At 49.9% G+C, this 24,362-nt stretch overlaps 1 protein-coding gene across 8 annotated transcripts in view; it reads right to left on the bottom strand.

The window, feature by feature from the left end:
* SEPTIN9 (septin 9) overlaps positions 1-24,362 on the bottom strand; it is a 948,816-nt gene that overhangs the window by 173,797 nt on the left and 750,657 nt on the right. The window contains exon 1 of one of the 8 annotated variants that reach the window (XM_069654633.1): positions 23,587-23,736. The exons of 5 other annotated variants lie outside the window; for them this stretch is intronic. Coding sequence is in view for 2 of the 3 variants with exons in the window: in XM_069654629.1 (XP_069510730.1) it covers positions 5,930-6,002 (73 nt within the window). In the remaining variant the exon portion in view is untranslated. Of the gene's footprint in view, positions 1-5,929; positions 6,047-23,586; positions 23,737-24,362 lie in introns of those variants that run through there. 2 more of the 8 variants (XM_069654629.1, XM_069654630.1) reach the window with 2 other exon arrangements.

Below are 24,362 nucleotides of genomic sequence, written 5' to 3'. Positions count from 1 at the left end.
GAAACACTTATGGGAAGAGGCTCCAAGGGAGCCGGCCCGTCGCATGTCGCATGGGGTGAGAAGGACAAGGAGCCCTTACCTTGGACGTGCAAAGAAACCTGGGGGCTGGGGTAGAGGGTAGCAGGGCTGCATGTATTCACTGGTGCGTTTATGCACAGCCTCATCCAGACTGCCTGGATAGCGTTTATGAGAGAGTTTAACTTCCTTTAGGCGCCTCAGCAATACCCAGATCAAGTGTAATGTGTACTGTAAGCAAAGAAGTATTCGAAAAGGGAAGGAATGGATGGGGATATTTCATAGCACACTGCTCAGAACTGGATTACATGTAGGCAGTGGTGGAAGTGGAAAAAAAGGGACTAGTGGTACTCCAGCAGCATCATAAAGAGGGAGTGGCATGGCTGGACAGATGGCGGGCGGGTGGGGGGGGCACTGTAAAGCTTGACCACATACCTTCTCAGCTTTACTCGGTACACAGTGTGGATTTCGAGGCCTACAGTAATAATGTCTTAGAGTTTACTTACAAAACAGACAGATTGCATAATAAAGCCACATAACAGCATGTACATCCTTATAGAAGCATGTTAAGACACAAGAATACCATTATGGCTTTAATTTTCACATCCCGAATGGTCGACTATAAATCGCAGAATGCAAGATAATGTCAGCCTGAAAAATCTATTTACGCCCACTGTACTTTCAGTGATTTAAAGCATGCAATACAAAAAAGTTGGTTAATAAACTCAGATAGATATGGAGATTCTTTGTCTCAAACCTCCAGCTCGTTGTTAATGTTAAAGGTATTTGTGCCGTGCACCGTCACCAATGGAATTGGTCCCCAGACACTCAGGCAGTTCTGCAAACATGAAGGCGGGGTGGGATAAGTCATGTGAAGAGCGAGTAGGAAAGAGAGAGGTGGTGTCCTGTTGGCAGCTTCAGTTCGGTTTTCACTGTGCGCTGAGCTTGGGTGTGAATATGGGATCGATGTCAGTCCTCGTGTGCTGTTGGTGCGCCTTATGTGTTGTATGTTTGTTGTTGCGGTGTGGTGAAATGCGTGTGTTTTGGTGTGCAAGACGGTGGTTGCTGGGATTTTTGTGTGAGTTAAGTATGCAGAAATGTGAGCTTTTGCGTTAGTGCGTTATATGTCTCACAGCTAACATTCACAGTTCTGTCTCAATGCGGCGCCGGCTAGCATTCACAGTTCCATCATATCTTACCATAATCTAGAAGTGACGCATGCTGATATTCACAATTCTATCTACATGCGGCAGTGGCACTTTTCACAGTCCTGTCTCGAAGGGACTCAAGCCTATTTTAATAATCCTGTCTAGGTGTGACGCAAGCTTATATTCACGGTTCTGTCTAAATGTAGGTTCGGCTACTGTTCACAGTCCCGTCTATATGTGACATTAATATTCACAGTTATATCTAAATGTGGCACTAGCTGTCCTTCACAATCCTGTCTAGATGTGACACAGGCTGATATTCACAGTTCTGTCTAAATGTGGCTTAGGCTGCTAATCACAATCCTGTCTAGAAGCGACGCAAGCCTACCTATACAATCCCATCTAGATGGGATGCATGCTGATATTCACAATTATATCTGAAGGTGGCAATGGCAATATCCACAACCCTGACCAGTTGAGACGCATGACAGTTTTCACAATTCTATCTAAATGCAGCAGTGGCAACGTTCACAATCAAGTCTAGATGAGACGCATGCTAATATTCACAATTCTTTGTAAATGTGGGACCAGCTAACATCCACGATCCTGTCCAGATGTGACGCAAGCTGATATTCCCAATTCTATCTAAATGTGGCAATATTTATTTACAATCCTGTCCAGAAGCGATGCAAGCCTACCTATACAATCCCGTCTAGATGTGATGCATGCTAATATTCACAATTATATCTGAAGGTGGCAATGGCAATATTCAGAATCCTGACTAGTTGAGAACGCATGCTAGTATTCACTAGCCTATCTAAATGTGGCACTAGCTAACATCCACGATCCTGTCCAGATGTGACGCAAGCTGATATTCACAATTCTATCTAAAAGGCATTAGCTAACATTCACAATCCTGTCTAGATGTGACACAGGCTGATATTCACAATTCTATCTAAAAGGCATTAGCTAACATTCACAATCCTATCTAGATGTGACCCAGGCTGATATTCACAATTCTATCTAAAAGGCATTAGCTAACATTCACAATCCTGTCTAGATGTGACACAGGCTGAGTGTGTCCATGCCTGGCTGTGACTTGGGAAACGGGCAGTACTTCAATATCGAGCCTGAGCCGATTCTATATTTGGCTCAGGAGAAAGGCAAATCATCAAATACACGTTTCTTGAGCCTTTACCAACTAGTGGTACGTTGTACCAATGATTTATGTTACACTTCCTTCTCTGCACATAGGTCTGTGCATCGAGGCGGAGGACGTGCTGGTTGATTGGTGTCAACACTGACATTTTCTGCTTCTTTCTGAAGCCTTGGCGATTCCACTTGTAGGAAAGGGAGAGCAAAAGGAATGCAATAACAAATAATACTATAAAAGAATGAACACATACATTCCTACTCACATCACTTCAGTACTTGGTGTCTTTGGAAGCAGGAATGAGCAAAAGGAACCTTGATGTCTCTACTCTACTCCAAGTTTCTGTACTAGGATGTGAGCACCACTGCTCTAAGCAATGATTCTGTAATAGGGTGTGGGTAACACTGCCCTAAGCATCGCTTCAGTAATAGGGTGTGGGTACCACTGCCCCAAGCATCGCTTTGGTAATAGGGTGTGGGTGCAACTGCCCCAAGCATCACTTCGGTAATAGGGTGTGGGTAACACTGCCCCAAGCATTGCTTCGGTAATAGGATGTGGGTACAACTGCATTGCTTCAGTAATAGGGTGTGGGTACAACTGCCCCAAGCATCACTTCGGTAATAGGAGGTGAGAACCACTGCCCTAAGCATCGCGTCTGTAATAGGGTGTGGGTACAACTGCCCTAAGCAATGCTTCTGTAATAGGGCGTGAGAACCACTGCCCTAAACATCACTTCTGTAATAGGGCGTGAGAACCACTGCCCTAAGCATCACTTCTGTAATAGGGGGTGAGAACCACTTCCCTTAGTTATGCTTCTGTAATTGGGTGCGAGTGCCACTGCCCTAACAATGCTTCTATAACAGGATGCAAGCACCAGTCCCCTATGCGATGCTTCTGTAATAGTACCATTGCTCTAAGCGATGATTCTGTAACAGGATGCCTGTGTTTAGCCTGAGAGAGGCTTGCAACAGGATGTGGGTATCCGCACCCTAACGGAAGTTGATAAAAATAGCTTTGGGTATTAGTACCCCAAGAGAAGCTTCAGCAACTGGTTCTGGGATTCAGTAATCCAAGGTAAGCTTATATTATTAGGCGTGGGCATCAGTATACTAAGTGTGGGTATGAGTACTTCAAGGGAAGCGTCTTTAAGTAGACGTGGATATCAGCACTCTATAGAAAGATTTTACAGCTAAGTGTGGGCATTAGTACTTGACAGAAACCTTTAGCAGGTGTAGATTGTTATGGCTTCTGCTCATTGCTGCTCTACGAGAAGCTTTTATAACTAAGTGTGGGTATTGGTAGTAAGTTAACAGTAAACTTCTCTAAGTGAGAGTATCAGTACTCTATCCAAGTAAGGGTATTAGTAATTGAAAGGAGGCTTTCCTAATTAGGTGTGGTTATCATCAGTACTACATGAGGAGCTTCTATAACCAAGCGTGGGAATTCATACTTGAAGGGACATTTCAATAACCGGGTGTGGATATCAGTACTCTACAGGAGGCGTATAACACTAAGTGTGCATATTAGTACTTAACGGGAATCTTCAATAAGTAGGCGACGGTATCCTTGCTCTAAGGCAAACTTGTGTAACTAGGTGGGAAGTGCATACACCGGCAGTGCCTTGCTTTGGCTCCACTGTACGCCTCTCCCATCCAGGCAGGGAAGACAGGCTGGACAGTGTCCAGGTCCGTGGGAAGACGCGTTTCCTTCTGTGACCACCACGTGACCTGTGTTCGCGTCTCCCTTTGACTTTAGCTGAACCCTCGCTTCCTCCGTTGACTGCACGCTTCTACTCTCCGCCCTCCCAGAATCCTCCCTTCCTTCTGCCACTCCCAGGCAACCCATGTTTGCTTCTCCCATCCAGCTCAGGAGGAAGGACCGTTTCCTACTGCGACTCCTGGGTGACATTTCTTCTCGTCTCCCATTTCCCTTCTTGCCAAATACTCTGCACGGCCATTCTTGACTGGGTCCATATTTCTTCTTACTTTCCTGTGTAAAGGGCGTGGAATGTTTAAACATGAGCTTGATGGAGTACATTGCTAATCTCTCCCAGCTCCTCTAAATCCTCTTGGGCAGAGCAGTGACATCATTTGTTGGTTATTCGGCATCCGTAAAGATGGGATGTTTGCAGGAGCAGGGAGGGGCTGTGTGCTGCTTTTTAGACCAGGGTCCGGCTTCAAAGCCCACCCTAGAGAGTAGAGTATGACACGGGCACTCCCTCCAGTGCATTTGTATCCTCTGGGGTGGCACTGGCTGGAAAGCATCTTGGAATGAGCTTCTGCTTGGTCTTACTATTATCTACTAGAGACCAATAGGTTTTCCAAGACATTCCAGAGATCTGTGAGCATTCTGACTGCAGAGATGGAGGGTGGGGGTTCGGTGGGGTGTGGGGTGGGATTCAATGCTTGCCCAAAACCCAATTTACAGGAATTAAATTGTCTACTTAGGAAGAGGGATGAAGCAGACCAGGGGGCACTGCCATACAGGACCATCAGGCAACCAAATAAGAAAAGAAAACAGCTGTGCAAGTACTGTGTGACTCCCCAAACTTTACTCCTGCCAAGAAGTACACACTATGATATGATTGTAAGTATCAATCACAGTGCTGATCAGAAGGGCCAGTACTGCCCCCTTCGGACTAGATCATCCCTGCTGAAAAGCACTTGTTCTGCCACATTAAAGGTATATCAGCCGTGGGTGCCGGTATTGTCCCAATAGAAGTACGATCAGCTGTGCCATTAATGACTCACTGAGGTATTGCAGACATGCTGAGAATTAGCAATGATCACAGGCGTAGAGAAGAGTTGGTACTCTAGCATCAGAGGTATAGCAGGCTTTCAGGGATGTACTTCTACTACTGTTAACAAGGGCCTCTTCCGCCTCATCACACATCTAGCAGAGTTCTGCTGTTGATTCCAGCGCACTACAAGTGATGCATTACTGCTGAATAGTGCTGCCGCAGCTCCATGAGAAGTCGAGGCACTGCTGAGATGTGCTGGTAGTTTAGCGTTTGCACTGGCGAAATCCCGCACAGCGGGCTCGGACTTGACTACAATGCTCGACGCAAACGCGCAAAGTGCTGCTTTGGGACCGTTTTTTGGGTCAAAGTGGGCCACTTTTTGGCCAATGTGGGCCAGTTTGATGAGTTACTTCACTATGCAGCTACTGGTTCTGACCAGTGTTGCTGAATACATATTCTTTCAAATTCACAATTAGCATCACATTTTAATCAACAACAACAATAACAAAAAACCGTGGGCACTATTCAAACAGTCTGTCACACAAGGAATGACTTGCCATTTGCAACTGTGGGCCACTTTTCCAATGGTGCCCGAGACCATTTTTTATGCCCTGACGGATGCGCCACTAATGTGCCCTTAAAATAATAGCTGTGCTGCTGAAAAGTGACTGCCAGCAGTCGCATTGATAATGAGGTAGGCATGCCAAGAAGTGCAGGTGTGGTAGTGCGGCGGCGCCTCTCAGGAGTACCTGTACTCTCGTGCTCGAGATGGAGCAGCACAGCTGAGAACCGCTTGTAGTGTCCTGCTAAGGTTCCGCCGCAGTCCCCTGAAGAGCGGGTGCCCTCCCTTTCAATGAAAGTAGTCGTGCAAACCTGTTGGTGTCGTACCACTTGGGCGTTCGCCGTCTCTTCCTCTCCCTTTTCCCGTCTCCTCACGTGCGGTCATCTACACAGAGTGTTAGGTCTCTCCGTTTCCTGCCAAAGGCCCCTTCCCAACGCCCACGGCCAGTCACCCTTCTTCCTCTGACCCAGCAGTGAGCGCAGGATATGGGCTGGTGTGCTCTAGTCTGAGGGGGAGGGGAGGAGCGGGGAGGGCGGAGGACAGGACGCTGGAGGGGGAATAGGAGCGGGTGAACATCAGAGAATGAACTAAAAGACTTCAATGGGAAACCAACTCGTTCCTCCTATCCTGTATCCACTGCAAATTTCCCTGACAGGCGCTGCAGGCCAGAAACCTCCTTCCCCGTTGATGACGTGAAGGGTGATCGGAGACATGGGATTGGGGGCAGGAGGGGCGGCGCTACTCGCCAAACACGTGGGCAACGACACCTCCTTTGCAAGACAGAGTCCTAAACTTCACAGCACTCCAACCATCTGGACAGTTTTGCAATTTTAGTTCACCTTTGATCGACTTAATGAAGCTGCTACAAACACAGCTGGCACTGACCCCACAAGTGAGGATGCGAGGGACCCGGGCCCCTTTTAAACTATGTGGCTCGTGATCTAACTCCTACCATTGCTCTCCCTGGAGGGTACACTCCCTAGGCTTGTACCCTGAATTATATTGGGGCAACCTTCGAATTTGAAACATATATCCCTGTGTAGGTGTGGCTATAGGGGCTAGTCCAACTAGAAGCCCTTGGTAAATTAAATTGAAATATAACATGGAAACAAGTACCAGGTACCCTGGTGTGCTTATTTAGATGTTCATGTTAAAGGATATGTGTACTGCGCACTGTCACCAGCGGAGTGGTCCCCTGGCGCTCTGGCGGCTCTGAAAAGGGGAAGGGGGGAATGAGTTAGTGGGAGTGAGCTGGAAAAGTGCAAGAGAGCAGTGATGTGCTGTTGGTAGCCTCAGCCCGGTGGGTCCGTTGGCTGGACTTGGGGTGTTTTCCAGTCGGTACCCGTCGTGTACTGTTGCGTGAGTCTATGTGTGGTTTGTTTTGTCATTACAGTGTAGTGAAGTTTGTGCGGATTGTTGTATTTATAGGCTTGTGGTTGTGTTTGGTTAAAGTTTGAAAGGTGAATGCAGAGGGGTGAAATTGTTAGTGGATTGGTTAATTGGCATAGCTAACATTCACATTTCTATCTAAGTGTGGCACATGCTAACATTCGTATTTCTATCTGGATGCGACGCCTAGTATCTAAGATTCCATCTAAGTGTGGCACATGCCAACATTCACATTTCTATCTAGGCATGGCACATGCCGACATCCACAGCTAAATTCCAGGTGTGGCACCTGCCACCATCCACAATCCCATCTAGATGTGACTCTGGCCAAAGTTCGCAATTCCAACCAAGTGTGGGCCATGCTATCATTCACAATATCATCAAAGTGTGGCTGTGAATCGAAGCCGATTTAAACGCCGTGCTTATTCAGTAGAGGGGACTCCAAATGCCTCTGGAGTCTCTACTCTAGGAGGGACTCGGGAGGATGATCCTCACCTATATGAGTCGGGTTCCAATGCCCCCCCCATGCTCCTCCAGCAGCACTGCATGTGAATAGGGCCATCTGAGATATCAGAGCGTGGCGAGTGTGTGAGCTAAGAGGGCGGGGCACAACCTGTGTGAAGTGGAGCAAAACTGAGTGGAATCTATTTCTGAACAAAGCCCCCTACATACACCACAGAGGGGTGCAGTGCTGTCAACCTGCCTGCCATAGCTGCCACTTGACCTACACTTCCCATTATTATTGTTATTATTAATTCCACTTCCACCGTGGACCCTGGTGAGTGTTTAGCAGAGTCCTAGTCCCTCTGTGCCTCTAAATTTCTTTTTTCATGTGCAATCCTGGTGCCCTCAGGCCCGTTAGTGCTCCGTGCGCTTCTCCCTCCCCGAGCCCTCTTCCCCTTCCGTGTTTCCTCCCCCTCCTAGCCCCACCCACCATCCCTGATTGGATTGTCTGATGGTCATTAGTGGCCTTTCCAGGGCTGCCCTCTGCCCGGCAGCCCCTGCGGCAAAGGGCCCCAAGGCAAAGGGCGGCTCCTATTGAGGCAGCTCCAAGATGTATCTGCAGGTGTCAGCAGGGAAGCCAGTGAAGCCAGCCATCAACCAACAGCAACTAAAGAAGTAAGTGTGGCATGGGTGGGGAGTAAAACAATCACTCTACTCCAGAAAGCCCTGCCACACTTCATTACCTTTCCAAAACATAGACTGCCAAGCCAACATCCCTTACAACACTCTTACTTAGATAGAATTGTGACTATCAGCCTACGTCTATCCGAGACAGTATTGTAATTTTGCCTTGTGTCAAATCTTGACATATATGTGCATGTTAACAAGCTCCACACTTAGATGGAATCGAGTTGCATCTAGACAGAAATGAGAATGTTAGCAGGTGCCCCACCAGGATGGAATTGTGAATGTTAGCCTAAATCGCATCTAGAGAGAAACGAGAATGTTAGCACTTAGATGGAATCGTAAACATTAGCCTGCGTCGCATCTAGATAGGATCGTGAATATCAGCATGTCCCACACTTAGATGGAATTGTGAATGACAGCATGTGCCACACTTAAATGGAATTGTGAACATTAGCCTGCGTTGCATCTAGTTAGAAATGTGAATGATAGCATGTGCCTCACTTAGATTGAATCGTGAACATTAGCCTGCATCGCATCTAGATTGAAACGTGAATGTTAGCATGCCCCACACTTAGATGGAACTGTGAATGACAGTATGTGCCACACTTAGATGGAATCGTGAACATTATCCTGTGTCTCATCTAGATAGAAATGTGAATGATAGCATGTGCCACACTTAGATAGAATCAAGAATGTTAGCATGTGGCTCACTTAGCTTGTAGAGCTTAGCCTTCTCAATTTCCACCGCCTCAATAGATCACCATGGAGGCCTCAAGGGGCTCTAGTTCCGCGTCATCAGCGAGGTGTGTGCGACCACTGCTGGGTTTCTAGAGACTCATACTGCACTGCCCTTGGGGCTGCCTATCTCCCCTTACTTTACAGGGAACATGTGTGTGGGTCACAAGGACTAGGGTGGAACATCCCGAGTTTGCAGGGGATGGCGATGTGGGTTATCAAGGGTAGTCCAGTGGTTTGGGCATCAGTAGAGATCAGGGGTCTGAGGGATGTGGGTCGCCAGGTGGTGTGAATTCGGGTTACATTGCCCTGGTTTAAGGGATCAGTGTTCACAATAGATGGGTCGTAATTACATATCTTTCCCATATGGACATATTTCATCATTTCTAAGAAGGAAGGGTCTCTGGAGAGTCAGACATTTTTCAAATTCCACTGGCAAGAACCCCATTCCAAGTCATCTGTCTTTGCATGCCCCAGCAGCGCCGAAAGTGGGACACCCTGCGTCCGCTCTGTCATGTAAGAGCCCTGCTCCAGATGGAAAAAAAATATGGAAAAAACATTTTGCACGGGCTTTGAAGAATACGGAAATATCCATACAAAAATCGCAGCGTGTTGCGAGTGATAACACTAGTGGTTTATGTACAATCCGACAGATTGAAAATTGGTGCTGGGGTGCACACCAATCAAGAAAGGTTCTGCTTGGGGAGAAACAGGGTCTGGCTGGTTGCCTTGAAGAAAGAGTGTGCAGGGCAGAGACCAGAAGCAAGGACTTGCCACTGGTAAAACCCCATTGTATACGAGGCAATGGTCCCCGCGCTGTGCTTCGGCTTCTGCAGACATCGGCAAACTGTCTTGATCCTCGGCCCGGGACTGATTCATATCCTTTGGCGTTCATCTCTTAGTTGGGGTTTTGACATGTGCAAACTATGCTTTGCTTGGGTAATGCCTGGCTCTGGAAGAGTCACCGGGATAAGGCTCTACGCTACGCAGCCACAGCAAGCAAAGATCAACTTATTTTCCAGTGTTCTGGGGCATCGTGAATGGTTTGGGGTGTGGTCTCGACTAAGTAAATTGTGCATGCAGCCAGGATAGGGTGACCAGATTTCGAAAATAAAAACAAACCAGGACAGGCCACTTATATAGAAGTAGGACTATGCCAGTTGTGAAAATGTTGTCTTACTTCTATGTGGGTGGCCTGTCCCGTGTCATGTTGCAGCGCCCAGCGTGCTGAGGCTATTTTAGTGCGGGATTTGGGTACTGGGTGGATACCATCACAGTTTTTGACAAACGGATGGAAAAATCATGATATCCAGCCAAAAACCGGGATGGTATTCACCCAATCCCTTAATCCAGGGATAGGGTTTTTAAACACAAAAAAGTCTCGGGACCCCGGGACAGAGGTGTAAATACCCAGACAGCCCCGGCAAACCCAGGACGTCTGGTCACCCTAAGCCAGGAGAGCCGACTTTTGATACAGGGGCCATCGGTAGGCAGATTTTTAGGAAGTTCCATTGAAAGTATATGGACTTTTAGCGCGGGTGGCTTTTCCAGGGGGTGGTGTGTCCAGGCCTCTGAGCACCCGCGATCTCGGTGCCAATACTTTGGCTCTTTTACTGGCAAACCAAATAAAGGGGGCACAGACTCTGGCCTCAGACATAGGGGAATGCAAATGTATTCAAGCCTGCCACTTGGGAATCACTTGGGAGCCCCCCACTCTGTCCTTAAACACATAAAAAGGGAGCGGCCGAGGGACCTTTCGTAGTAAGTAGGTAAGTAAATAGACATTTACACAGTGCCAGCTACTGTCTTCTCAATCTCCTGGTGCCCAGGCTTATCTACACCTGTATAACACACATGTGCAGCAAGACCTGAGGGTAGGGTAAAGCCACTTATGTACTCCAGGCTTGTTGACCTCACCCACACATTGTCATGGCAGCCTTCGGAGCATCCGGGCAGTGTGAGAATGTGCACACTGCACCAGTGGCCACCGGAGTACCGCCATTAACTAACTTAGAGCAAGGAATGGCAGGACGCAGAAAGGCACTCTGCTGGGACAACAGACACCCAAATCCACCTGCCACAGACCCTTCTTTTGGGATCACATTCTCCCATTAATTATGCTAGAATGTTGCAGACCCCCATATGAAATCAGAAATACCCTCCAATTTATAACTGAGAATCGCTGCAGATCAAACACACCACTGCAAAACAATGCAGTGTCCCCACAAGATTAAACATCCCCTGCAAGCCCTCCTGTGAGAAAGGCCATAGCCAGCAATGGTTTCCATGCCCTAGTGCAATATGAGCCATCATTCCTGGGCCCGTAAAGGGGAGTGGGTGTACAGGCTCTAATACAACATCAGAATCTTAGACAATCAAGGCCCAGATCTGAGGAAAGAAACTCGCACAAGTTCAGAATTCAACTTGACCACTGATTCCATGGCCGCTACCCCATCCAAGTATGATCCTCCCTGAAAGCCTTAACCGTGCCTCTTGCAGACCATCACTCACAATGGCTCTCCAGCTCCTACTCTCTCACACTCACTCTGATCACTCTGATCACAAGCCCCTCAGCCTTATTATTCCCAGCCTCCCCAGCACCGCCTCCATCTTCCACTCCTTCTCCCGCCTCACTCCTCCCTCCAGATACTAAGGACACCCCCACAATCAAAGGCTCCCAATTGCTCACAGTGTCGTGATCACTTGCCAGTGAGCATCAAGCTTGCCATGAAACATATCAATACTGAATGTATTGTCAATATTGTTACTCTAGCATTAAGGTTTGTGCAGCCCCCTCCCAATGTTTCTAGCCCCCCCCACTCCATCCTCTGGTTTACATGCATTAAACCTTACGGTCGCATTGGCCAAGCACCCGGTAATGAGATCGCCATGGCTGCCAATATGACCTATTCTACATTGTTGCTGTTTGAAGAACTATCTTCAAAAATGAAAAGTACTAACAGCAGAATAATACAGAATTCCCCCCCAAGATCAGAAACCCCTTGCAATCATCCAAAGACCCTCACAGTGAACCTGAAAACCAGTGCCATATTTTGCAGAGGCTCCTGAAATGGATAACATAGCTTTGCCAGTGATCAAAAAACCTCTGCAGAGCCCCAAGGACATTCATGCAACATCCGAAAATCCAGGCTACGTCTTCTATGTGATTGCACACGCACTGCAATCTTGTACATGCCTTCTAAGAGCCCGCCCTACCGTGCCTTTTCACTGCTGTAACCACTGCGCCCGCGGCGCCCTCCCACCGGGATCTCAATCCATTGGATGGGAGCTGCCATTTCCCCTGGAGGCAACAAATAACCCCTGGAAACCACTACAAACAAACACCAAACAATGTGACTGAAGGTTACAATCCCTTCTGATGAGCACACAGATTTCTCAAGGGCGGAAACTGCGGCAATTAAACAAGTAACTTAACTTGGGTAATATGGCACCTTTTGGAGGGATGCCAGTGGATTCCAGGCAAGGGGGGGGTTGTTCTTGTTTCTTAGCGAGTCCACATGTTACTGTAAAAATAACACGCTTTACCTATGCTCCAGTCCCTGTCAGGAGTACTAATGGATCTCGGTGTCCTTGGGGCTGTACCAAGACAACACATAATACACTGTGCTTTCTCCCCAGCAGATCTTACTGTATCTGATCGCCCAATGCAACTGGGGCAGGCGGAGGTCTGTAGTACCTGAAACAGAAACTCCTCATGCGGCCGAGGCCTGCCCTCAAAATTCATCTATTATGGAAACGATGTTCCCCTGACGTTGGTATCCAAGCTGGCCTGTCAGGGTGCAGGCTGCCACTCCAGCCAGGCCTCATGGCCACTAAGACTGAGGTCAGTGTGTGACCCGCGAGTGCCTCCTCCCAACCCCATTGGCCATTTGCGAAACCAGCAGTATAGCTTTTGAACACAAATAAGCATTTCTGAAAGAAATCTCTAGAAATTAGGTTGCAGCCTCGGTGGCAATGAGGAGTGTGCTTCATATAATTGACATAGTGCTTTTTCCAAGACAGAGAGGGTCGCCAGCGTATGTTATGATACATTGTGTGCTCTTCGACATTCCTCGTGCCTATTGGGCGCACTAATAATTGAAAAAGCCACTTATACATGTGGCTTAGGGTCTTCTGGCGAGATGGTTTCGACACATGTTTGACTGCAATTGACCCTAGAGCAGTGAACCGGGGCATCCTCCGAGCGGGTCAAAGATCAGTGTTGCCACCTGAGGAAGGGCAGTGTGTTGCATGAACACACCGCGAGGGTATGCTTGCACCGCAGATTTGATGTGAAGGTCTTAGCCCACCAGGGCAGCACACCCGATGAGTGCGCGCCGTATGGCTTGTAATGTTAGCAAGCATCGGTAACGTGTGCCCATTTCCAGCTAGCACAGAAATGATGGTTTGTGTTGCTACTGGTGGGATGCTCACAGGCGAGAGCTCCCATGGGGCCAGAAAGCAGCTGTGTAAAATGTCAGAGTGTGATATGAGCATGTCTTTGGCTCGGGGGGGGGCTGCAGGGGGGAGGAGGGTGTCAATCTTGGAGACCCTTCACAACACCTGGGAATCCGCTGAAACAATGCCATGGGGAACAGGATAGTAATTTCCCTTGTACTTTCTTATTATGCCTCAAACAGCCGAGTTCTGTTTGAAGGGAAGCTTGGACGATCTAGGGGTGCTCTCAAACCAGGGTTAGGTTTGAACTGCAGTCTCAAAGCGAGCAGTGCCCTGAACCCGGCTACCAGGATGTCCATAAGGCCTGAGAGGCCGAGATGGGGATGGCCACACTGATGTGGGATGGTGGATCCATTTCCAACCGAGCTGGGAGCTTTTAAGAGTTATCTGTGTACTCTAGCACAGGGTGCAAAATTGGTACTGGCCACTAGCCATTGGCTAGTGATAATTGACTCTTGGTGAGTAACAAATGGTGTGAAGTCTGTATGTATATAATTGAGGTGGCTAGTGACTTTTTATGGCTGGCTAGTATCTTGCAACTTGAAATTCCACACGCTGCCCTAGCATATTCACTCTTTTCCAACATGACGTAGTTTGCCATTTCCTTGCAAAAGAGAGAATCAGGGTGAGCCTGCTTCTCCAAGGGGTGCAGAAGCATCCTAATAGCGGGGACACGAGGCAAGAACTGCTACTTTCTGATGGACCAAAAGAAGATGGCACTGTTCAAATGCATGTTCTGGTGATTTTGGGAGGTGAAGCAATAGCAACTGCTGGGCCTGGGATTAAGAAGAGGCTGCATTTAGGAGAGTGCAGCATGGTGGTGTGTCTTATTGGAGGAAGGAAACAGCACAAAGGCCTTCATAGTCCACCCAACCCTCTAACCCTCTACCCCCACACATACAAACTGCCCGTTCCCCATCATTTTAACAGAAGGAATAACACCTGACAATAAGAAGCGACACCAGAACGGCATCCGCGTGTTAGCACTAGATCACTCCCCAAAGCACTGATGTATGGCATTATCACTTTCAGATGGACTGAGATTACTGATAGGTTGTGCACATACCCCTCCCACATCACCTCCCTATCTCTCAGCATCCTTGGACAGGCTGAGTTTGCTTGCCCTATGGCCTTCTGCCCACTGCCCAGGTTAGGAGTAAAAAAGGGCAAGAGATGGCAGACCTTTAGGAAGGGTTAGGAACTTTGGGACGGGACGATACATGCCTAGGTCCCTCGTATCTCAACAGCACTGGCAGCTGCCCCGTAACCCAAAAGGACTAGCAGCAGACTTAACAGAGCAGGACTGAACATGGTCTGACCCAGAACGAACTGCATCTGGCTTCTAATCCAGCAGAACCATCAGTCGGCCCTAATCCATTCCAACCGGACCGGCCACTCTCTCTCTCTGTACCCAGCAGAGGAAACAGCAGGTTCCTGATGAAGATGGGCCCACCTCTGGCTCCCAACCCAGCAGGAGACAGGGCTACATTTTAACTGAGCATTCATGACAGCTGGCTCCTAATCCAGCCGAACCATCAGTGTGCCCTTATCCATCCCAACCGGACCAGCCGCTCTCTCTCTGAACCCAGCAGAGGAAACAGGAGGTTCCTGATGAAGATGGGCACGCTTCTGGCTCCAAACCCAGCAGGAGACAGGGCTACATTTTAACTGAGCATTCATGGCAGGTGGCTCCTAATCCAGCACAAATGGTGGACAACTCCCAGTTGGCAGGACCCACTGCCGGCTCCTAACCCAGGAAGACAGGTGACCGGCTCCTGAACCAGCAAGACCAGTGTCTAGCGCACTCAACGATACATTCTCGATTAAGATGGTTGTCAAAGACCCAGCCAAAATCTTTGGACACTAGACTCGTTTGGCCAGGTGTGAATTAATCTCTGGACCTCCAGGTCCAAGCGCACAGTCAGGCCGTGGGTCCGAGACCGCTGTGGGGTGTGGGGGGCTAACCGTGTGCACTTCTATGTCCTCATGCTCTTGCCATTTTGTCCTCAATGAAGATTCGGCTCTCTATTTTTGTGTGCCCACACCCTCCTTTTAGTCTACGAAAAAGGTTTCAATCCATTCAGCATCCGTAATGTAGCATTGGCGACAGCGGCTTCCCAGCCATGATGGGGATACATTGTATCCTAAACAAAAACGATGTCGAACCAGTTCCGGTCAATGAAGTTGCTACAGTGTAAAGTCATACCATCTACGAAGTGGAGTGCGGCAGAGACACATTTAAGGAATATCATATTATGTTCTTTTCTGACACATTTTAACCGCCACTGTGGACTAAACAGCCCACTTTGGCGTTGACAGCATGAGGGTGCAGCGTGAGGTGTACAGAGCCCTCTGATGTTACGTATCCATTCAACTTCCTGCATTTGGAACTCTAGTTAATATAGTCATCCCAGATTCATTCAAATCAAGTATGAATCTAGAATAAATGTAGAGCTTTAGTCCAGTTCAAATATTTGGAATGTGTGTATTTGTGCCAGCTGGATACAGCCTTGTAAGACGCCAAGGCGTTCGGCGACCTCCAGAATCCTGTTGCCCTTTTGCAACTCACAAGAGACAGAAAGGTACTCCTATGCATGACCTGAGAACAGTTGGCCATGGCCATCATTGCTGGAGGAAATCCAGCAGGCGCATGCAACACTTCTGGGCCACGGCCCGTTGGTACTGTTGGCAAGGGCACAGTGCCACCAGGAGGATGGCTCAGCCAGGAAACCTCATCATCCCGCTTCTGGTGGCGTAGAAATTGGGATTTGGAATCTGGAGTGTCAACTGGCCGCTCTCTCAAGAGTTCCTGGTGGCATGAGATGCCCGATACTTGTGAGTTAGGCCGGAAGTGTGCCAGTCGCATAGCGGGAATTCAGAATTATGACGCAAAGATGGAGTGCCAGCACGAATGTTCACTCAGAAGGTGCTTTCCGCTTGCCTTGCCTGGCTGAAGAGTGGTTCTTGGGCTTGGCATGGTCAGCTTCCTGGCGCCAAAGGGAAAAGAGAGAACCCATCGAACCCACAAGGCTCAAAAGCATGAAAGCTAACATTAGGAAACTTTTAAAGCTAAGCACAACGTCTCTGTCTGCTTTAGTTGTCGGAGAGGTGCTGTGCAGGCCGACAAGGAAGAAACAACATGGTGCACCTATGTTGGCCAACAGGCTCCACCTGACCTTTCAGAGGGTGCTGCATCCCCTACGGATGCCCCCGCGGCTCTCCCGAAGAGTGACCAGCACTTTACTTCAATTGTGGGTGAACTTGATGGCCGGCTGCAGGCTGCCTTTGTGGCTCTTCCTGTGGAGCCTTGCAGCCCATGCTGTGTGGATGTGAATGATGTGGGAGAACTGCAAACTTCAGTCTTAAACACACATTAAATGGGGCAGAATGGGAATAAACGCCCAGAGACCCTTCATCCGTGGGATATTTAGCATTCCCACACATGCTAAGGACCCCCGCACAATGCACCCTGCTACTGATGACATGCCCTTATCCCAGAGTAGAGGAGAGGAACACATGCTCTCTGGGTGCATTATGTATGTCCCAGAAGCGACCCCTATTTATCATGAAAGCCTTACCCATGTCCGAAGTGCTACATATGTCAAATTACGACATCACGCGTATCCCTTGAGCCACCTATCGGTTATATAGAGCCTCATTGGGGGCCAGGAATGGCCTGTGGCTCCTCTCTAGCGTGCCATGGTGGCTGTGCTCATGTGCCCTCTCTGGGCCACTGGCGAGCCCTGCTCATGTGCTAGTCAGAGCAGCAACAAAGACGATGCCCTCTGGAATTCCAAAGGCTTGGCATCATCCCAGCCTTCATTATTAACACGAGGCTGAATCGGAATCACTAATAACCAAATGCTGCAGCACCTGAAGCCTTGACAGCGACAGAGGTTTATTCTATTAAAAGGTCTAGATGGGCTGACGATAAAATCCCACATGGTCATAGATGAGCACAGGCGAATACCCCATAGCATTAGTTATGGAGTTGAAATGGTCTATAAAGTTGAACTGCTCATTCCATCATGGACCCATGCTCTACAGCTGCATCACTGGTGCCCCACCAGGGAGCAGTGCTTAAGGCTGCATCGCTGGTGTCCCACCAGGGAGCAGTGCTTAAGGCTGCACCGCTGGTGTCCCACCAGGGAGCAGTGCTTATGGCTGCATCACTGGTGTCCCACCAGAGAGCTGTGCTTATGGCTGCATCACTGGTGACCCACCAGGGAGCAGTGCTTATGGCTGCATCACTGGTGTCCCACCCTAGCACAGAGCTTATGGCTGCATCACTGGTGCCCCACCAGGGAGCCGTACGTATGGCTGCACCACTGGTGTCCCACCAGGGAGCAGTGCTTATGGCTGCATCACTGGTGCCCCACCAGGGAGCAGTGCTTAAGGCTGCATCGCTGGTGTCCCACCAGGGAGCTGTGCTTATGGCTGCATCACTGGTGCCCCACCAGGGAGCAGTGCTTAAGGCTGCATCGCTGGTGTCCCACCAGGGAGCTGTGCTTATGGCTGCATCACTGGTGCCCCACCAGGGAGCCGTGCTTATGGCTGCATCACTGGGGTACCACCCAGATGAAGAGTCTATGGCTGCATCACTGGTGCCCCACCAGGGAGCCGTGGTTATGGCTGCATCACTGGTATCCCACCAGGGAGCCGTGGTTATGGCTGCATCACTGGTGCCCCACCAGGGAGCCGTGCTTATGGCTGCATCACTGGTGCCCCACCGAGGAGCAGTGCTTATGGCTGCATTACTGGTGTCCCACGCGGGCGCAGAGCTTATGGCTGCATCACTGGTGATCCACCAGGGAGCAGTGCTTGTGGCTGCATCACTGGTGACCCACCAGGGAGCAGTGCTTGTGGCTGCATCACTGGTGACCCACCAGAGAGCAGTGCTTGTGGCTGCATTACTAGTGTCCCACCCAGGAGCAGTGCTTCTGGCTGCATTACTGGTGTCCCACGCGGGCGCAGAGCTTATGGCTGCATCACTGGTGATCCACCAGGGAGCAGTGCTTGTGGCTGCATCACTGGTGACCCACCAGGGAGCAGTGCTTGTGGCTGCATCACTAGCATCCCATTACTGAACTGTGCTTGCGGCTTCCTCGCTGATAGCTCACTATCGAGCTGTGCCTGTGGCTGCATCAATGTTGCTTTATGACTCACATATGCTTTAATTGCATTACTAGTTTTCACAGTCAGCACTGTGTTGATTGCACTTGTCATCGGAGTGACCAGTGCTGGGTTGCATGTGTGGTCTGCTGTGAATGTCCCACTATTGTCCGAGGAAGGATCTGTGCTCTATGTCTGTATTACACGTGGCCTAGAACTGGCTTGCGCTCTATGGTGGCAATGTGCTATGATCTACGGCTGCATCACTATTTCTTATCTGTGGCCCATACATGTTTCACTGGTGTTCCGGGGATGACTTGTGCTCTAGGTCACTGTTCTACACTTGTTCTAGTTCGGGATTACATCACTCAGTCATCACTAGTTGCGACTAGTGCTCAAAGGCTGCAATGCTGGCTCTCACGGCGCCCCCTCCCGCCACGTGCCACAGCGGCACTGCTTGTGTCTTAGGAGTAACCTACTAAAGTCCTTTTTTTCTTTTGCACACAGATTATGGAACCCTCCTGACAGTGCTTCACACACTTTTTATTTTTAAATGTCATCAGAAAAAAAATCTTATCTCTCAATTTGTCATCTACCCTCATTATGGGGACCATGAAAATGGCAGCAGTGTGCAGTATCCATCACAATAACATAGCAGAGGACTTTGTAATGATGAGAATTGTTTTGTGATTGTGTACTCTGCGCAGTGCTTTGGGTAAAAAGCCCTTTATCTATAAATAAACACATTGCACCAGTGCCCGAAGCAACAAATGCTCATGGCTGCATTTACTGATTGTCTTGCGCCAAATCCACACACTGTGGTGGTTCCTTCACTAGTGCTGCAAGTGTAATAGTGACCCAAGCTCTCTAGGAGCATTGCTGGTGTCAGAGATGTGTGTCGTGAACTATGGGTGCAATGCTGGGTCCCTAGGAATGCCGAGGGCCGCCCCAGGAAGGATTGTCATTGCATGCTGGGTGCCCTGTCCTATACACAAAAGATGCACCGTCTGCCTGTTTTAATGCATGCCAAGTGCACCCCTTGCCCTCACAGCCCAGAACAGGAGAGATATCCTGTTAAAAGGAGAGTGTGCTGCCGCTTGCCAAAGTTGCCTCAGTGATGCTAACAAATGCAGGCTTGGAGCATAGCCAGGCAGCGGCTTGGGAGGCGCGGCGGCGGCCAATAGGGAGGGACACCAAGTGGGGGGTAGGGTCTTCGTAGCACTGGGTACGGGATAATTTCACGGTTGTGTGCCGCTGGCAGGAGAGAAGGGGGTCTCGGGTGGGAGCATAAAGGGAGGGAGCGCAAAGTGCTCTCCCGCTCTTTTGTCTCCGTCCAGCCTGAGAATGCCCGGCAGCGGTGGAGGCAGGGCAGTTAGCTGAATTTCCCACCATCCCACCCTGCATTTTAAAGGTCATGGGGAAAAATATGCGGTAGGATGTGTGGCATACTACATTGAATTCAGTTATGGGCTTAACCTGTTGGATCACCGGAGGGGAGATGGATTGCTGATCTATGCTAGGGTCCAAGGTTCTGCACAGAATGGTGAGGTGTCCGAACAGGGGCTCATTCTGTGGCCCTCATCGGGCTGTGCAAAGTCAGGGTTTGGGTCTGGTCAGTTTAGGGGGTCACATATTTCCATCAGGATCATTCAAGTGCATGGGAGGAGTGGCACTGTGCCCCCCCCACGCTATGTACATGATGTTGCAAGGGTGACATAGATGATGACGTTTATGACCATGGGATTGATCTTGGAACAGATGATAATATGCATTTTAGATTGGTCGCATTTTTTAATGCTGTATGGAATATAATAAATGCGGCCTAATGCCTTCCAAAAGAAACCCTCAACAACCAATACACTTCCTTTACTATCAAAAACATCCAGATCCCCGTCTTCCCTCTCTGCCAAGACCCTTGGAGTCTATCTAGATGCCACCCTATCCTTGTCACGACAAGTAAGCGCCATCGCTTCTTCAGCAGCATACCACACTAAATTGATTAACGCAACCAGGCCATTCTTATCCACCGAAAACTGCCTCTCTATCGCAAGAGGGATAATGGGCTCAAGACTGGATTATTGCAACGTCCTCTTCACTGGTACATCCTCAAAGAACTTGATGAAACTCCAAACTATCCAAACGAACGCCCTCCAAGCTGCCCTCAACATTCCCAAAAGAGAACACATCACTGCAGCAAGACGTGAAGCACAGTGGCTTCCTGTTAAAGAATGTGTCCTATTCAAAACCCTCTCCATCACACACAAGTGCATCAATCATAGAGCACCCTCCCTACCTATCCTCGAAAATAGTCACAGCTGGCTCATCCCGACTCAATATTCCCACGGCTCGAACCCAGAGTTAAATGCGCCAGGGCTGGAGGTGCCAGCTTCCCCTACATCGTTGCGAGACAGTGGAATTCCCTGCCACCCACCCTCAGGAATGAGCCACCCCACCTTGCATGCCGCAAAGCCCTCAAAACGTGGCTGTTTGAATAACCCTCTTCACACCCCTTCCCCTTAGCCATGAGTACTCTCCCCCCTGCCATGTGTACCCGCGACCCCTGTAACCAATCGTACTGTCACATGTATATGTATTCCACTGTACTATGTGCAATCTACCTCGTCACAGCCAAGAACACCCAAGTTCACTGTAACCATTTGACCTATGTACACCTTATATGTATTCTTGCAACTTTCCTCCCTCTGTAACAGCGCTGCAATGCCCACGGGCTGAAGTGCGCTATACAAATAAAATACATATATAATGTCTGTGTCTGGTGTCCCTTACTGGTCCTGCCATCTGCATCGCCCATCCCATGGAAACTAAAACAGATGTTACAGATTCGCTTGACACCGCCACCTCCCCCCCGCCAGCGCGCGCGCTCCATCTCTCTCTCTCCGATGCTAAAAGTAAAAGAAACAGATACGCAAATGCTAAAGTTAACAAGTTAAAGCGCTTAAATGGAGGGGAGCTGGCTCGACTTTAATGGCCTCTTGGGCAACAATCCAAGACCAAACATGCTACCATTTGTATCGAAGTGGGACAGTTAGATAAATTACCTTACTGTGCAGCTAGCATTTTTGAACAAAATTACGGAACAACTATGATTTAAAATGTACAATTTGCAACATCTTACCAAGAAACTGCCCCTTGGGGACTACTCCAACTGTCTGTCAAAAAAGGAATAAATTGCCACTTCCGATTGTTTGTGGGCCACTGTTTCATTGGTGCCTGAGCCAATGTTATGACCCATTCCGACCCTGCTCCTAAGCTAGCTGGAACCCCAAAATGGTCCTCTGGAAAAGGCATGGCTTCAATACATAGCAACAGAGGTCAACGTGGGAGGGAACTAAAGGGTACAACGTTCCCTTACTTCTCGGGAGAAATCGCCCATAGTTCCCTTACTTTATGTGACCTGGAGTACCGTTCAAGGGCGGTTGGAAAGGCCACTTGAAAAAAAAAATACATCCCCAGGCTGGGGATTTGAACCAATGCTCTGGTTTAACAATCCTGTGTCAAAAGACATTGTGGGATCTCACAAGTGCTGGCTAAGCTTTGTTTGTTTAAAGGGCCTGCTTGCGAATGAAGCCTATCCCCAGGCAGTCATGCAGCAATTTGGGGATTGCTGTAGGCACACGGGGCATGTTTAGGCACAGAAGGGGTTTGCAGGTAATGCGAGGGGCGGGCGTATCAGTGGGCACGCCCCTTAAGAGCTGTGAATGGTGGGTGATGGGAAGGGGCGGCTACATAAAGCTGCAGGCTGAGAGGGACAATGACACATTAAGGGTGCTATGTTTTCACTGCGTTTTCTTTAGTCTTGCAAGAAGTTTTGTAAAGCACAGCTTTTTGGGGTGAATGGAAGGACCCGGGTAGGTGGTTTGAATTGAGGGGAGGGGGGTCGGAATGACTGGGGGATTGAAAGGAGCAGAAAAAAGGATGGGGCACAAAAGGGGGCGGGGCAGAGGAATAGCTTTCTCTACTTTTTTTTACACTTAGACCACTGCAAAGCACCTAATGTACAAGCTTCATGGCGCCGTGTATATGCGGGGACGAAGTAAGGCCACACATAGGGAAAATCTGGGATACACGTGTTTTTGTTATCGCTTTGATGGGCCATGCGTTGTCCGAATGAGCAACCCCCGCGGGCACTGCCCACCCCGGCACGGGCAGTCAGAGCCCAGGAGAGCTCCGCTGGGAGATGCGAGAGCGGATACAGCTGCTGCAGCCTCCGAAATGGGCACGGGACAAGGTGTGCCAGCATGTTGAGAAGTCAATAATGCAAAGTCAAAAAGAATCGGAATCTTTTCACCCTTTGAAAATCCCCAGCCCTTTAGAAAATAACGCGAGCGTTCCTAGAGCAGCTGGGCATGTGCTTCATTCAGGGTGCAGGCGGGGGTTGGGGAGGGAACTGAACGGTTCACGCTGCATTTACTGACACCGCATCGGTACGGCTACCCAAGAACAACTTGCAGCGTTTCGGCCTCTAGCCCTTGCCCGGGTGTCCCCTATACACGTGCCTGGTTTCCCGTAAGCATGGCATCCTGCAGAGAGCTGGGACACGCATTTGCAGAAGAGGGCGAGCCCAGCGAAGGTGCCCCATCCCCTTGGCGCGTCTTCCTCCCCGCCTCCTTCGCAGGCCGCCGGCCGGATGACATGCCAGCCATGCAGCACGCCGAGCGATTATACGATTACTCGTGTTCAGCCCCTGGCACCGGTGCCAGGCCACCATCTATGCGTGCGGCGCTGCTGAGGCGGCTCATTCATAACATTCAAATCTGCCTTCATGGCGCCTCTCACGAAGCCCCCGTATGGCCGACCGAGAGTGCATGGGTGCAGACCCTGGCGCCGCTAACCTTTGGGGGTGTCTCCTGGCAGCATCACTCCCTCTGGCTCATTCCTGCAGGACGGCTCAGAGAACCACCCCCACACCCCCCTCTCTGCCTCTAACTCGCTCGTTCCTTTTGGCCCGGCCACCCCCACTGCAGAGCCACACGCACACCGCCCGCAGCTCGGTGTCCGCTCGTACTTGCACACGCGCACCCAGAGCAAGTCACGCTGCTTCTGCGCTGCCACCCCGAGCCGCCGTCGCACCCCAGGGCGACTGCACGGGCTGAAAAGGACAAAGGGAGCACGGGAGACTCACCCTGGCAGCTGCCGCACCACTGGATCCTCTTCGGACTGTGCGGCTCCGCCCCTCCACGGGCCCACGTGATGCCGAGCTCAGGCAAGGCTCAGATGGGCTGTGTGGCACAGAGGAAAGCCGGCTCCAGGGCCCGCAGAGGTGGGCAGAGGATCTGTACAGGGGGGCAACGAGGGCTGGAGATGCCAGAGGGGGCGGCTGGGACGGGAACGCCGCTCCTAACCAGCGAGTTTGGCATCCCCTCCTAGTTTTCAGTCTCCCGTCCCGTTCTCTGGTGTGCTGCGGGTGTTGAAGTGCGCGGCTTCAAACACAACCCTAGGCTGCCCAGCCACTGGGGACGACCCACTTCTAAGAGGTCCTATGCGCCGCCTCTATGAGTACCGTGGACGGTCGCAGACACAGCACTTTGTCTTTGAGAGGCCAGAGTTTGACGGACTTTCCCCAGCCCCCCTAACCTATCGGAGAAGAGTAGGACTGATCTCGAGGGTCTGTCCCGCTTCTCAATATGTCAAGCGCCTGATATGACTGACTGCGCTCGAGCCGTCATGCCCTTTCTTATGCGCATATGCTCCAGCCTGATACATGGCCGACCCTATCCCAGCCCCTTTAAGGGGCACCAACCAAAGAAATGACCGACTCGGCCCCAGCCCTAGAGGCCTCTAAAAACAGCCCATTCAAGTGCCCCCGTGACAGCGGTTTATAAACAAGACCTCCACAACACTGCCCTTAACAGCTGTCTATAGAGAACAACTCCAGCACACTGCTCTTGGGACAGCATC

This window comes from Ambystoma mexicanum, chromosome 3q (genome assembly GCF_040938575.1).
Source record: "Ambystoma mexicanum isolate Mex_15411 chromosome 3q, UKY_AmexF1_1, whole genome shotgun sequence".
Taxonomy (NCBI): domain Eukaryota; kingdom Metazoa; phylum Chordata; class Amphibia; order Caudata; family Ambystomatidae; genus Ambystoma; species Ambystoma mexicanum.
The sequence above is the reverse complement of the archived record's forward strand: the minus strand, read 5'-3'. Positions and strand labels throughout refer to the sequence as shown.